The sequence below is a fragment of the Cryptomeria japonica genome, chromosome 6 (genome assembly GCF_030272615.1).
Source record: "Cryptomeria japonica chromosome 6, Sugi_1.0, whole genome shotgun sequence".
NCBI classification, from domain to species: domain Eukaryota; kingdom Viridiplantae; phylum Streptophyta; class Pinopsida; order Cupressales; family Cupressaceae; genus Cryptomeria; species Cryptomeria japonica.
Window position 1 is genome coordinate 393,726,107 of NC_081410.1, and position 14,816 is coordinate 393,740,922.

The 14,816-nt window shown below is 36.0% G+C and overlaps 1 protein-coding gene across 1 annotated transcript in view; it reads left to right on the plus strand.

Annotated features, from left to right (window-relative positions):
* The window catches only part of LOC131038306 (vacuolar sorting protein 18), a 394,486-nt gene that overhangs the window by 145,297 nt on the left and 234,373 nt on the right, over positions 1-14,816 (plus strand). Inside the window, exons 8-10 of the mRNA XM_057970666.2 lie at positions 8,891-8,989; positions 9,370-9,514; positions 9,760-9,903. Coding sequence (XP_057826649.1) covers positions 8,891-8,989; positions 9,370-9,514; positions 9,760-9,903 — 388 coding nt within the window. The remainder of the gene's footprint in view (positions 1-8,890; positions 8,990-9,369; positions 9,515-9,759; positions 9,904-14,816) is intronic.

Below are 14,816 nucleotides of genomic sequence, written 5' to 3' on the forward strand. Positions count from 1 at the left end.
CCGTACGGATTGCTACAGTACCACGTGAACAGTAATTTTTTCAAAAAAATTAAAATTTGCAGTTGGCAGATTTTTTTCAACTACTAGGACAGCAAAAATCAGGTTTTTATCTTACATTGTAATGAATTTGTTTTCCAGGCATATTGGCCATAAAACAGAACAAACATTCCCTTGATAGTCTCGTAAATTAATTCCAGCAGTAATATTATTGTTTCAGTATTATTTTAAGCATAGGAGTTTATTCCAGTATTGTTTCATTGCTCATTATTACCAAAAAAACACAAAAAAAATCTATAAACATTCAAAAACCAAAACAAATTCAAATCTACTGCATTCAAAAGAAACAGTCAGCAGAGGAGAGCCAAGTTGGGTTCTTACAAGATGCCAAGTTCTAGAAGGCAGATTAGGATTGTTGGATGCAATCAATCCTGGCCTTTGGTTCAATTTGAAAAATCTATAAAAGGCAGGATGCCTGTCATTGTAAAGGGTTAGAGTTTTCGTAGAAGGTTAGAATTAGTTAGACTATTAGGAGTAGAATAGAACTGCAAAAATTGTTGTAATGGTAGCTGAAGCAAATATATGAACATTGAAATATGGTGTTTGTTGTCTTTGTTTTCTTCTGTTTGCATGGTTTCCCTTTAGTTGGTTAGTTAGAGTTCAATGGTTTTAATGGCGAATTGTGGGGGATATTTGATGCATTTCAGGTCCATACCATTGGGGATCTAATGATTGTAGGTCATTGTGCATGGTTAGTCTGAACCCAAAACTGTGCTTAGTTGAACTGTAGGTATTCATTTTAGTCTGCGCCAGAATTGGGTTCGTAGATGGATCCCCATAGTCTGAAAATACTTCATCCCTTTGGAGCTTGCACCGTTCTTGTCAAGTTGTGAGGATGTCTCTGGTGAAACAAGAACTGGTTTATGTCTACCCGCTGCATTAGCTGTTATCATCAGTGTCCTTAGGATTCCTAAAACTTTTCTCTTTTGATTTATTTCCTAGTCTGAGAATCATAGCATCATTGGATGCAAAACAACTTGTTGTAAACACAAGGCCCCTTGTGTTTCCAACAAAACACATCAAATCACTGAGTTATCTTGTAGTCATGAACTGGCAATTGGAACCTTGAGGTCGTCCTTGTTGATCAATCAAAAACAACATTAGGGATCCCTTATTTCAAGAGGATAGAATACTCAGCAAAATATTCTATTCTGTGTTGACTGGATAGAGTTGTAGCAATACGATTTTAGCTACGTCAACACATAGCTGGTGGAAATCCAGCTACCTGGACGATGCCATTTCTCATCATCCGACGGGCAATAGGTGTTGGCAAGTATCCATCGTGCCCATACATTTTCCTTTTGAAGTCTTTGAAATCTACATGCCCGAGGTTGGTATCTGTGACATTTTTCCATTTGGAAATGATCTTCGATTCCGGCTGCAACCCTTTACTGGCGAACTTCATCTGAGCTTTCCTGGAGGGTATTCCTTTGGTGGTCATTAACCTGCAATACACATGAAAATTCAATATTATTTTCGAGAAAATTTGAAGGTTCTAACTCTGATTTTGGACCTTTTTACTTGAAAATTTCACTTCAGCCTGTCAAAAAGCTAAATATCTGTGAAAAATCAGTCTAAAAGTGGAAAAATTTGACTAAGCATTTGGCAAATTTCGTGAAAATAAGTGAATAAGACAGGAGGGTGAAAGTAATCAGTCAAACTCGGATTCTGGACCTTCAAATTTGCTCTTGTGACTGAAAATCTACCTTTAATTCTGAAAATTTTGTTTAAACTTAGAAAAAGCACTTTGTTTCTTGTCATCCAACAGTTAAAAAATTTTACTCCAAAAATTCTTCAAAAAATCAATCTTTCAAACCTTCGAGAGAGAGAAACTTCTTCACAATCGAACTCCAATCTTCAAACCTGATAATGAATTTGAAAGTGACGAGTCAAATTGATATAGACTTCAAAAGTTCGATTTTTAGGAGCTTCCAGTTTTTTCGTTTTTTTGGTTTTATTTATATTCATTGAACTTAGACTTGTTTTATTTCTTCCCAAAATGGAAAGTTTTATTCTTCTTTCAAGAATTCATCCTTAGCTAAGAAAGCAAGGAACCTTCTAGATGTTTCTCTCAAATTCCAAAAGTTTTCAAATTTTTTTCTAAATTTATTTCCCCTTCGAAAATAATTCTAAGTTTTGAAAAAAATTTAAAAATATTCCAAGTGTTTGAATTTATTTTTCCAACCCATTCAATCTCGATTGATCTTCCAATGGTGATCTCATGTGCTTTATGTCAAATTTGCTTATTTCTCTAGTCATTTCCCCCCCTTCATCATGGCAAGTTGGTCATCTTCATGCCTAATTCCTATGCCATGGGTGAACTTTTCATCTTGTTTAGCCATCTTCTCTCTAGGGTGGAGTTCATAGTCGATTAGACATCTTTCACAAAGGGGGTTGGACTTTGAGGTTTTCAAGCCATCTTCCAACCTAGGCGGACTTTGGAGATAATTAGAATTTCCAATCTAAGTGCCAAGGCAGACTTTACCCCATGTTTGGACATCCTTCTCTTAGGCTAGGTAGATTTTGTAGTGTGTTTGGATGTGTTTTTAGGCTTGGGCGGAGTTGAACTTGTGTCAGACAATTAGCCTTTGATCATGCTTCTCCTTGCTAGGCGAACTTCACATTTATCTTGTCAACCTCCTTGCTGTTGGTGTTGGAAATAAGCCACACCCGGACCGACGATGAACTGGTCCAAGAGGGGCCAGTAGCTCAATGGTAGAGCACTTCAGCAGCATATGGAAGGTCCTAGGTTTGAGTTCTAGCTGGTCCATGTCTCAACATGGTATCAAAGCCAGGTTCAGGCTAGGAGCCCCAAGCACACTAGAGGTGTGGCTTAAGGGGGGGTTTTGGTGTTGGAAATAAGCCACACCCAGACTGACGATGGACTGGTCCAAGAGGGGCCAGTAGCTTAGTGGTAGAGCACTCCAACAACGTATGGAAGGTCCTAGGTTTGAGTCCTTGCTGGTCCATGTCTCAACACTTGCTAGGGCGGACTTCATGTATTATTGGACATACCTTAGGTGGACTTCACCCTCTCTTGGACAAGGCGGACTTTGATCTTCACATGCCACTTCATCTTGCTTCCCTTGGTGGACTTTACCCGTGCTTTGGACGTTGCTCTTCCCCTTGGGCGGATTTGGATATTGATTAGCCATCCTCTAGGGTGGACTTGACTAGTCTTCTGCCATTCCCTTTTGACCATGGGCGGACTTTGCATCATGATGGACAATGTTGAGAGGGCGGACTTTGCATCATGATGGACAATGTTGAGAGGGCGGACTTTGTTGATGTTTTGGACAATCAACGTTACCTCTTCCTTGGCGGACTTTGAGACTACTTTGCCATGGAGGACTTCAATGCTGTCTTGACCACATGCTAGGCAGACTTCATGCATGCTTAGGCATAGTTTAACTTCTCTTCTTCCATTGCCATGCTCATCCTTAGGCAGGTTGAACTTTGAGGCTGATTGGCCATACCTTTCACCATGCTGGTCGGAGTTTGCAGCTGCTTAGACATATCTTTCACCTTGCCTAGGCTGTCCTTGGGCATCATTGGACATTGAATTTCTTTTTACCATGCTGCCATCCTTTCCTCTATTGCCTTGTTCAAGTTTTGATCTGCCATGTTGAAGTTTTGATCTTTTGGAACAAGACCCTAATTTCTTGCTTTTTATACTTGGAGACATAATTTTTCGATTTTGAAGACATGGGCACTGACGCCATGACCCGAGGGACCCAACCCTAGGTCTACTTTCAAAGAAGTAGAAAAAAGCAAAAAAGCAAAATAGCAGAATTCCTAAAAAATAGGAAGGTGTCAGAATTGACTCAAAGAATTGCGATCTTCGTCCTTCGTGCCTTCTGAGTGCTTTGGTGACGTCTAGACACTGATCGGGGCATGATTTCTCCATTTAGCTCGGGGTGACTCTTGGAAAAAAAAAACTTTTAACTCTAAACTCTCGAAAATAGACTTATGAAACTGCAGAACTACGACAAAACCATAAAAAGCAAACAACTGGGGGTCCACATTTGCAATGGGGCGATGTGTGAAATTAGTCACAACAAGAACCTTTCCCAAAAGATAGGGATAGAGATCTTGTCTATTAAAAATGGTTTCCGTTCAATATAACTGCATGACATAACAACATCTTTATGCAAATATCGTTGCATGCTAAAAAGTAGCAAAGATGTGCCTAGTGTTGCACATACAAAAATATTAATCCCAAATGTGCTCACTCTCAATTATTCCATGGGAGGATTTTGGGTTTTTTATTATAGTTTGCATGTTAGTGGTCTTTTGAAATTGGCAACACCTAGATCATCTATTTTTTGGGATAAAGAGAAGAAAAGATGATTAAAGTTTCTCCGTCCAGCTTAAATATCAAGCATTGAAGGCACAAATTTTATAGAGAACACTCCATAGCAGCAAAAATCTTTTGGGAAAAAATCAACAAACGAAAAGTACAAGGTTTGTTGAAAAAATTACTGAAAAATCAGATTTAAGAAAAATGTAGAAATTGAGACAAAAACCACCTGTTTTTGAAATTTAAAGGCATTTCTATAGCATAGAGATGTAGAGAGCAAATAAAGTAGAGAGTTTATCACATAAATTGTCTAAAATAGAGAGTTTAGTCCATGAGTTCTCCAAATGCAAAGTTTGTCTAAAATAGTAGAATATAGTATAGCATGTAAGCTTTGCTAGTATATGATTCTTTGGTAAGTTCTGTATGAAGTTTATAAAGTTATTGCTAAGTTAACAATAAAAGATTTCACTGAAATATATATGAGTAAACCTCCAGTCTTGTTGTATGATGTGAGTGGATGGTAAAACGCTACTAACAACAGTGCATTCCAAATTATTATCAATATAAAAAGAATGTTTAATCATAGAGATTAGACAATCATAACTAACTCTGAAACCTTCAAAAAGTTAGTAAGACCTCAAAACAACTACAAATAAACATGCTTGCATGAAGGATAAAAGAAAAAAACATTTTATCACTGAGAAAATTTCATGTAGGAATCTTCAAAGATCTAATAACCCCACCCGATTACTAACAAATCACACAAAACCTTCCTTAGATGTGAAGTGTGATATAATTAAAAGTATCGCTGTCATAATGAAGAAGAAATCAGATTGATTAAAGGAGGGGTGATTAGTTAAGTCTGATTAACAGCCTGATTATTTAAATTGTTGAAGAGACATGATTAAGGAGATACAACTCCTCACATCATGATCACCTGAATAGATATTAATAGAGGATCATAAGCTTCTTTCATGACATCGAAGCTGTTAATCTTTTTTCATATTCACAGCACTCAAGGAGCCCTTTGTCAGCCAAGTAAGAGGGGGGTATCACCCACCCCACTACAAGGTGAAGTGTACACAATTAGAAAGTAATAATCAGACACAGTGCCCAGACTATATAGCAGGTATATAAAGATCAATCAGGCACAGCCATTCGAGTGAGGGATAGCCCTCATATCTTCATCGCATGATCATATAGAGTAATCTGAAACAGAAATTGCTTGGATTTCATTCATATAAAGATGTTTATTATATCAGATTTCATTGATAGTAATTCAGATCAGAACGTGGCACCATTATTAATTTCATTATTTCTATTGAAATATGCATATGTAATCAAGCATCAAAACCATAACTAAGATTGTTTAGTGCACTTAAATAAACTGAAGCTGACTTCATAGTATTGGTTGCAAGCTATAGTTATATTTTTGAAGTCAAATTCAAAGTATCTTTAAAAGGGACATTACAAAAGATTATAGAATCCAAATAAAAATCTAATCGATCAATAAGAGAGAAATCATTTCTCATAATAGGTAGAGTTAACTGAGCACGAATTACTCATTTTCAAAGAGTCAAGATACAAAACCAAGTCACATTCAAGAGCTTTGCTATAAAACCAAACCTTCAATTTAGTCAAAGTATTGATTCATATAAAGTAGAAGTAGAAATAGGAGATATGGACAAAACACATTTTAGGATAGATATGCATAATATCAAAATAAGCATACAAAATCACAATGACCAAGATTTTGATGTCACAAAGATTGGACATCTTACATATAAACATCAGGCTGATGTTTTTATGCAGCCAAGGGTTTTCGTACTACAACTTGAGAGAAGGATACAATGATAGGAAAACAAGGATGACCTATACATAACATTACCTCTTCACTCCTAGTAATGAGATTGTAAAATAATGACACTTTAGCATTGTCATATTAATCAAGCAAAGCAATGATATGACGAAGAGCCTAAATTAGCATTAAATTCAAGCCATTTAGCCAGGAATATGGATTATTTCTTTCCAGAGAACTAATTAAAAGGCTACCACTATAGAAAAAGAGACCATCAAATGTTGTTTGGACCAAATGACCAACCAATCTTCACAATAACAATTAATTTGTGCAGAAAATCAAGATAAGAAGTAGACACAACAAGCTAAAATATAACTTCAAAAAATAGACCATTCACCTATCATAATAGTAAAATACTATCTCTTCGGATGGAAGCCCCACAAAAATAAAATAGATTTAACATTTTTTATCTTGTTAATTTAAAATTGAAAGATCCTTGTGATGTGCACATTGAAAATTTTATTTAACATTCAATTTAGATGACAAGTAGACACAAAATTAAACCACATGTGACAATGTATTGATGGTATTGACAAAAATCCTCACATCTGACTGTAGATAAAATTAAACAATTATAAAGTAGACACAAAATATGAAATATGACTAGTGAGCTAAAATATAACCTTGGAATATGGACCATTCACTTGTCATAATATTATAATACTATCTCTTTGGATGGATGCCCCACTAAAATAAAATAGATTTAATGTTTTTTATCTTGTTAATTTAAATTGAAAGACCTTTGTGATGTGCACATTGAAAATTTTATTTAACATTCAATTTAGATAAGTAGACACAAAATTAAACCATTTGTGACAATGTATTGATGGTATTGAGAAAAATCCTTGCATTTGTCAATTGATAAAAATAAACCATGTTTAAATGGACACAAAATATGAAGTATGAACATTGACCTAAAATATAACCTCGGAATATAGACCATTCACTTGTCATAACAGTATAATACTATCTCTTTGGATGGAAGCCCCACAAAAATAAAATAGATTTAACGTTTTTTATCTTGTTAATTTTAATTGAAAAATCCTTTTGATGTGCGCATTGAAATTTTTTTATTTAACAAATTATTCATCTATTTGTATGCTTTGTTTGATTTTTTTGTAAATGCTATTTATGTGGCGTGAAGTTATAGAATGTATATGCAGCAGTGTTACAACAAGAAAATTGCCTATCATTGAGTCAGATGTACCACGTCCTGAGTCTTTGCAAGTTTGCAACTAGTTGCACCTTCTACGCACATCCCTGTGAGCTCTTGTTTGTAGTTGTGCCCTAAAAACAAGACGCGATTGAGTTATCCATAAAATATTTTGCTATTTTGTAGGTTTCAAGGGTTTCACAGGGTGGTGGGAGATTGATTAAGGTTTTAGATGCAATTTAAATTTGATTTTTATGCGATATAAACACAAAAAAATGTTGAAAATTGCAATCAATTGGTTTTTTAAAAGGGAGGATTTTTTGACGATTTTTGCTTCTATGCACAATAGGACTCATAGGCACTTGTACCCATTTTTAACCAATTCTTTTAGAGCCGTTTTTATCAGAAAGTATTTGGATAGAAAAATCAAAGTAGAAGTAATTAGAAATAGGTAGAAAATCCAACTAAGATGCAAGGAAAAGTCTTAGTAAAAATAGGTAGAAATATCGAGAGGTAGAGAAGCCCTATTCCCAGCTCTTTTAGACTGTGCTAAACATTCTTCCCATCAATAAGGGTGCCAATTTCTTGGTTATGCTTTTAATCCATGATCACTACAAGGAATCTACTTTGAAATTGATGGTTATTGCAATTATTATCTTGACCACTTTTGAGTGCTTTGATACTTTATAAATAATTATTTCGTAGTATCATATTTATTATCTCAATATAATTAATTTTATAATATAATATTATATACAGTGAGTCTCTGGCCATAGATCGGATGTTTGAGTTGTTGAAAACACAATGGGCATAAGTTTGAAAACTGATTTAAAGCTGCACTAGTGTGTGGGGCCTTTCTAGGTGCAGATGCAAGTACTAGGGGATTGCAGATCATTTGAAAACACACCGATTACTTGTGGCGAATTTGTTGTTGCTGGGCTGCTGATTCTCCTAGAAATTAAAAAATATTACATGTAGATTATTAATTATTAAGGTGTAATATATATATATACACACAGAGAGAGAGAGAGAGAGAGAGAGAGAGAGAGAGAGAGAGAGAGAGAGAGAGAGAGAGAGAGAGAGAGTAAAATAACTAATTATATAATTATATTAATATAAACTATTTATATAAGTAGTAAATCTAGCCATAAGTTATTTATGTGTAAGTTCATATGTATATATATGAACGTAGCCATACTAGACCTAGGATTTTTTTTTTCTGTACCAGCAAACCTGAATCCTGAAACCGTACACATCCTATTCCTTACCCTAATTAGCAACTTAGCATATTTGACCTGACAAATACTTATGTTTTTCCACAAGTTTCATATATTATAGTTTGATATATTTGAAATCTTTAAATCTCTTAAGTCAATCTGGTTGGTTAGCATTTATGGATATATGTGTGGCAGTGCATTCTTTTATTGTCTAGGTGAAATTAGTTTGATTTGTATTTGTCAAGGCGCTTAAATTCCCAACATCATCAATCTTTTCTGATGAATATTCAATTCTTATTTTGCAGTGAACTTCATTTCTTTGTCAAGCAACGACAGGCAGACTTTGCATGGCTAGCTGGGGCAGGGATATACTATGGTAATCTGAATCTTGGTGCACCACAAAGGTGGGGAACTCATTTATTCTTTTTAACTACATATTTTTTGTCACTATAAGTATACTGACTCTTTATAGAAGTATCACTTGTTTGTTATTTGCTTGTGGTTTTCTGGTTGCTTTTTCAAACACAACATATTGTTACCGTTGTTCTGCCTTGAATATGTGAAGCAATAAATTTAAGCTGAACTCAATATAGGCTTTATATTTGAGATGAAGATGATTTGACACACAACTGATTTTATCATGTTTAAAAAATTAGTTAAACAATTCAATACTTTGAATTTCGATTATCATTTCTTTTCTTATAGGGGATTTTATGTGATTCGGGTCTTTGATTTGGGCTCTGCTTCCCTTATGTGTTTCTTATATTAATTTTTTTGGTAGCAGCTCAAGCAATGGAGATGACAACTTTGTGGAAAACAAGGCCCTTGTAGAGTATTCAAAATTAGAAAAAGATCGAGAAGGAATAAAACCACACTCACTTGCACTATCAGAGTTCCATTTCTTGTTGCTTTTTGAAAACAAAGTTAAGGTGAGCCTCAGCCACATCCCTTTTCACATTTATATCACTTGAACTGCTAGAATTTGCATATTCGATGCTAATCATGTAAGTTAGAAGGCTTTCTTTTTCAATTAAGAATAAGTTAGGAAGGTTGTGCTGTAATGAAGCAAACAGTGAACATTTTGCTGTGAATGGACATCATTATTGAGTTTCTTGCTTATGGAACTTCATCCTCATTAAAATATGATTGTGCTTTGTTTCTTCCTTTGAGGCAGGTTGTTAATAGAGTAAGCCAAAAAGTGATAGAAGAGCTGCAGTTTGACCGAGAATTTGATTCAAGTTCTAGAGAAATTCTTGGACTTTGCAGCGATGTTACAGCTGGTGTATTTTATGCTTATGATGAAAACTCTATTTTTGAGGTTTGTATCTGATTATTAATTTCATCTTTTGTATCCCTATTTTTTTGTAAGAACAAGGTTTACCAGAGCTATCCCGCCACTCCTTTATCTAGACCTGTTCTAGTTGCCATATATGGTTATGATTCATTTGAGGTGCAGAGAATCAGGGATCCATTCTCTTTCTTGCACCCATAGTGAGAACAATTTGTGTTAAATAATATAAAATATTTAGGTTAGATTATGTATTCACCAATGCACACATGCACACACATGTAGGATAGTAAAAATCTATGATAAAATTAGTTTTTATCCTAATGCCATGTATTTGTTTATATTTTAATAAATATGCAAATGTGGGTATAGGGGTCGACTCCCAGACTAAACATAGTGTTGTGTTTTAGTATCTAGATCACAGCACCGAACTGATTGAGATGCCTATAGGGACTTGCTAAAGATGTTTGTTGTGAATGATTCAGCTTCCTGTAAATCAATGAAGCCTTGTGTTTTTTTTAGTGTTTAGCTGTAGGAAATCTCATGATTATTTTTAGACATGATATAATTAAGCTTTGACCCTGTAGGATTGATATGAAGCATTTAGGAGAAACTTGGAGAACGCAAGAAAGGAATTGGAGCATACTATAGAGGAGAGCCACTTCTCCTGCAATGATGACAAGATATTCCTAGTTTTCTCCATTAGATTATTCCATACCATGGTCAAACTTTGTCCTTCAAAAAGGGGAAATCCAAATTACTTGCTTGAATGTGCTTCTATCACATAACCCATGATTACCACTAACTTCCTTTGCCTTAGTGGTGGCAGATTTGTAAAAAATATTCTTGAAATGCCATTGTTTCTCATCTTATTGGTTTCCTTATAAATAAACAATTTTAAAAAATTCCTTTGCTACATCTGTTGTGGCTTAACCTTCCAATATTGTATCATCCATAATCTACTTATGGGATGCGTTTTAAATGCTTGATGTTATGGGAACCCTCCCAAGAGCCTCAACCATCCTAATGAAGAGGTGAGGGGGAATGGGGTCTCCTTGGTAGATGCTCTCAACTCGTCTCAAGTGTTAGATGGCTTTCAATAGGGCTTCCATTGGTCATCATTGAGAACCTTAGGGTAAATACACAATTTAGTATTCATTTGCGAAATTTATAGTCAAAGCCAAATTTGAGAACCATAAACATTAAATGCAGTTGACTATCATATACCTTGCTTAGATCTTGTTAATGTTTTGTCTTTTTTAGAAAAACATAGACCAAAATAGTATGTGAGGAAATCCTCTCATTATATTAGTAGGGTAGCTTCTTGATCTAAACTAGGGCTTTTAAAACTCTATGATTACTTGTAGAACTTGCAAGTGATTGTAAGTCATAAATTGAGCCGAGTGACTTGTAGGAAAACTTGTTGTGACATTTTTACACATCGCCCCATTGCAAATGGGGACCCCCACTTTTTTGCTTCCTACCTTAGGTGTTCTAGTGTTTTGTTTTAGCTTGGCGATAGTTTCATAGGCTTTAACCTTTGTTTATGAGAAGGATATGTTTTGTCCATCCAGGTTAGGTATGTTTCGCAACTCTAGGTATATCTTAAGAGTGCAACATTTTGTCAAACAAGTGAGATCAAGTTGGAAATTGATTGTTTCAGGTCTGGAATCCATAATCGAGTGTCAAGATTGAGAGTTGGGGGTGAATTGCAAAAAGTTGTAGAGTCTTGTCAAAAATTGCTAAAAGTTGTAAATATTGTCGAAAGTTGCAAAATTTGTTAAATTGGTCAAAGTTGTCAATGCTGTCAAATGTTGCAAAATCTTGTCAAGGTTGTTAATGCTGTCAATTTGGTCATAAGAGAAAGAAGTGGTAAGTTTGCTTGTAATTTCGTCAGAAATTGCAAGTATATTACGGTTACCTTAAGGTCATGAACTTCAAGTCTGTATTTGTGCAAGTCCTAGGTGGGTAAAAGTATGAAATTTTGATTAAGACAGAAGTCAACCCCCTTGCACCATTTTGTGCAAGAAGCTACCTCATATGTGCTCAAGAGAAGACAAAATTTGTGTAAGGCAGGAATGAACCCCCTTGTAGTGTGCATAAACCAACCTATCATTTAATGCACAAGAACCCCTAAATACTGCCCTACATTGTGCAAGACAACATCAAAAAAGTTCCTATGTTTGTGCAACAATAGGTCTAAAGCCTACCTTGGCTAACATTTGAGCATACACCTTATTTGATGGAACTCACCTTTTTGTGCATAGAAGACCACCAAACCCGTCCAAGGGCAAACTTGTGCATACACAAGTGTCAAATGCGTTCACAACCAGTGTTACAAGTCTCTGTGAGTCTTGGCAAGACTCGCAGAGTCCGGAGGCAGGTCGCCCTTGCTGAGGCCCATGGCCTCTGGTCGACTGAGTCTGGCCGAGTTTTGGCAGACTCGCCAAGTCTGTCAAACTCGGCAGACTCGCCGAGTCTCGTGGGTCAGACTTTGCTACGCAGACATAAAATAATAAGTTAAAAAAAAAAAAATTATTTTTAAATGAGAAAAAGGGTCTAGAGCACGAGGAGACCCATTGGAGGACCTCGAGGATGATATGGATGTCACTGAGCGTGAGCTTGAGCCTCAAACATAGGTAAAGATCATGGCTACAGAACGTTCCAGGACCTATCTTAGGCGCACACATAGGACAGTTGCGGGGTTGACTGATATTGGCTCCTCTGAGCCTTAGACTTCTAGGCTCTGGTTACTATGTTGAACTTGATATATGTTTTGAACTTTTGATGACATGGATTTCATATTCCATGAATTATTGTGTCTTTACTGTTTATTTATTAAAAAAAGCATGAAAGTAGCTTAAAATCGTTAAAAATCTTTGAATCTCTTGGGGTTTTCAATTTGCCGAGTCTCGGCCGAGTCTGAGCACCGAGTCTGAGTCCGAGTCAAAAATCAGCTTGCTGAGTCCGAGGCGAGTCTGAGGCTTGTAACTATGTTCACAACAAATTTGTGCATACCACTACCTAAAACCCACTCAAGGTGATATAATGCCAAGTCGGCCCCCTTTGAATGACAAGTGAAATCTTTAAAGGATCAAAATTGAAGTACAAGGTAAGTTGGCTATAAGTGAAAGTGTTGTAAGGGAGAGGTATGATTCTATCAGTTCATCATTGAATCACAAATCAGACCTAACTCGCAGATCATAGCAGAGCAGAATATTGCTTGATGCCATTTTGATGATGCTTTGATAGGTGCACCAACCTTCTATTTATTACCCCCACCCCCTCCTTAAGAATGCAAGAGTTGCAAATTTAGCTCAGCTGACCTAGGGAAGAAAAGTAAAAACTTTTCAAAATTTTGCTAATTTAATGGCAAAATTAAAACTACATCCCCGCCTGACTTACCCGAAGTAAGCACTAAAATCATTTTCCAAACATCAATTGTGTCTAGGTTGGCTAATGGAGGTAAAGGTGATTGAAGGGTATTGAAGTTATATAAATGGAGGACTAAAATTTCAATTCAAACATCAATCATTCCAATTCTAGGGGCAGTGGCAGAGGAGCAGATCTGATTTGAGGCAGCAGACTTGATTGGAGATAGTCTCCAATATTGAAAAGGCCATTTTCAGATTTACATTCCTTGTTTTTTCAATGTTATTTCCAGGTTAAATGGGTTTTTAGGGGCCTGATTTGGTAGGTATCAGCCTTATTTGCATTCAATCCATGATGTATGATGTTAAATCCCTTTGCCTTTCAGGTTTTGATGTGAGGATGGAAAGCTGATAAGAAGAGGACTTCATTAGGAAGCACAAGGATGCACAAGAAAAGACAATGCAACATCAAGAACAAAAGTGTAATTGCATATGTGCTTTGTGATCCCACCCATCACCTTGCAATTCTATAACAACATGATGAATAATCAACACAAGGATTGTAATCAGCTGGCTAGGGAAGGGAATCATTATTTGAAACTTCAATAATGTACAAAGTGGGGAAGGATGAAGGAGTTCAACTGAAAAAATGCAACATCAAGTATGGGTGGAATTTCCTGTCATACTTGCATTCCTGCCCTATCAAATGCAACATCAAGGAGGACATTAATTCACCTCCATCATGCAATTTTAATCAAAGGGCTGGTCGCTATTCCCATAACTCCTTGCAATTGTGCTCCAAGCACTTGCAAGTCAGCCTCCAACCTTAGTTTCAAGATCAACATAAGGGAAGGATGCTAAGAAGAAGTCAAGTATTGACTCATTTAGTGAAGGAGCAAATCCAGACTACATCAAGGGAACAAGAAGCGCACCTCAAAGGTGTGGGAAGGATATCACAAATGCAAACGAAGGGATGGAGGATTCAAAGCATTACAACTTCAAGGATACAACCACCACATGGAGATTGCTGTACAATGTTAGGGTGTTCAAGACATGACAATGAAATGAGGAAATTTTACAATTATCTTGAATTTCCTTTGGAAATCCAAGATTCAAAGCCAGTACAATAAGGAGGTAATCTCGATCAAGTACATCATGCACAAGAGGATCAAGTATAGACATCATGAAGTCATGTACTACATCAAGGACGTGTTCCACATTTCAAGACCAAAGACTATTAGGAAGAGGTAAGATGTTCAAGGCGAAATGCAACACAAAGACGATGTTCCCAAGTTAGGAGATGAAATTGTGAAAGAAGATCAAGCTAGGTAATTTTAGAAGAGTTAAGCAGTGTTAGATAATTGATTACTGAAATGATGCAACTTGGGAATATGAATCATCATCACATCAGGGATTGGAAATCTTAAGTATCCAGAGATATTGCTCAAGATGAAAGACTTCTTCATGATGATTTGCAAAGAGCAAGCTTAGTTGGTGCCTAGTGTAATGTCCCCTTTCTAGCATATTCGATAAATTTTGTCATTAGTTTTGTCCTCATTTTTGAACTCTCAA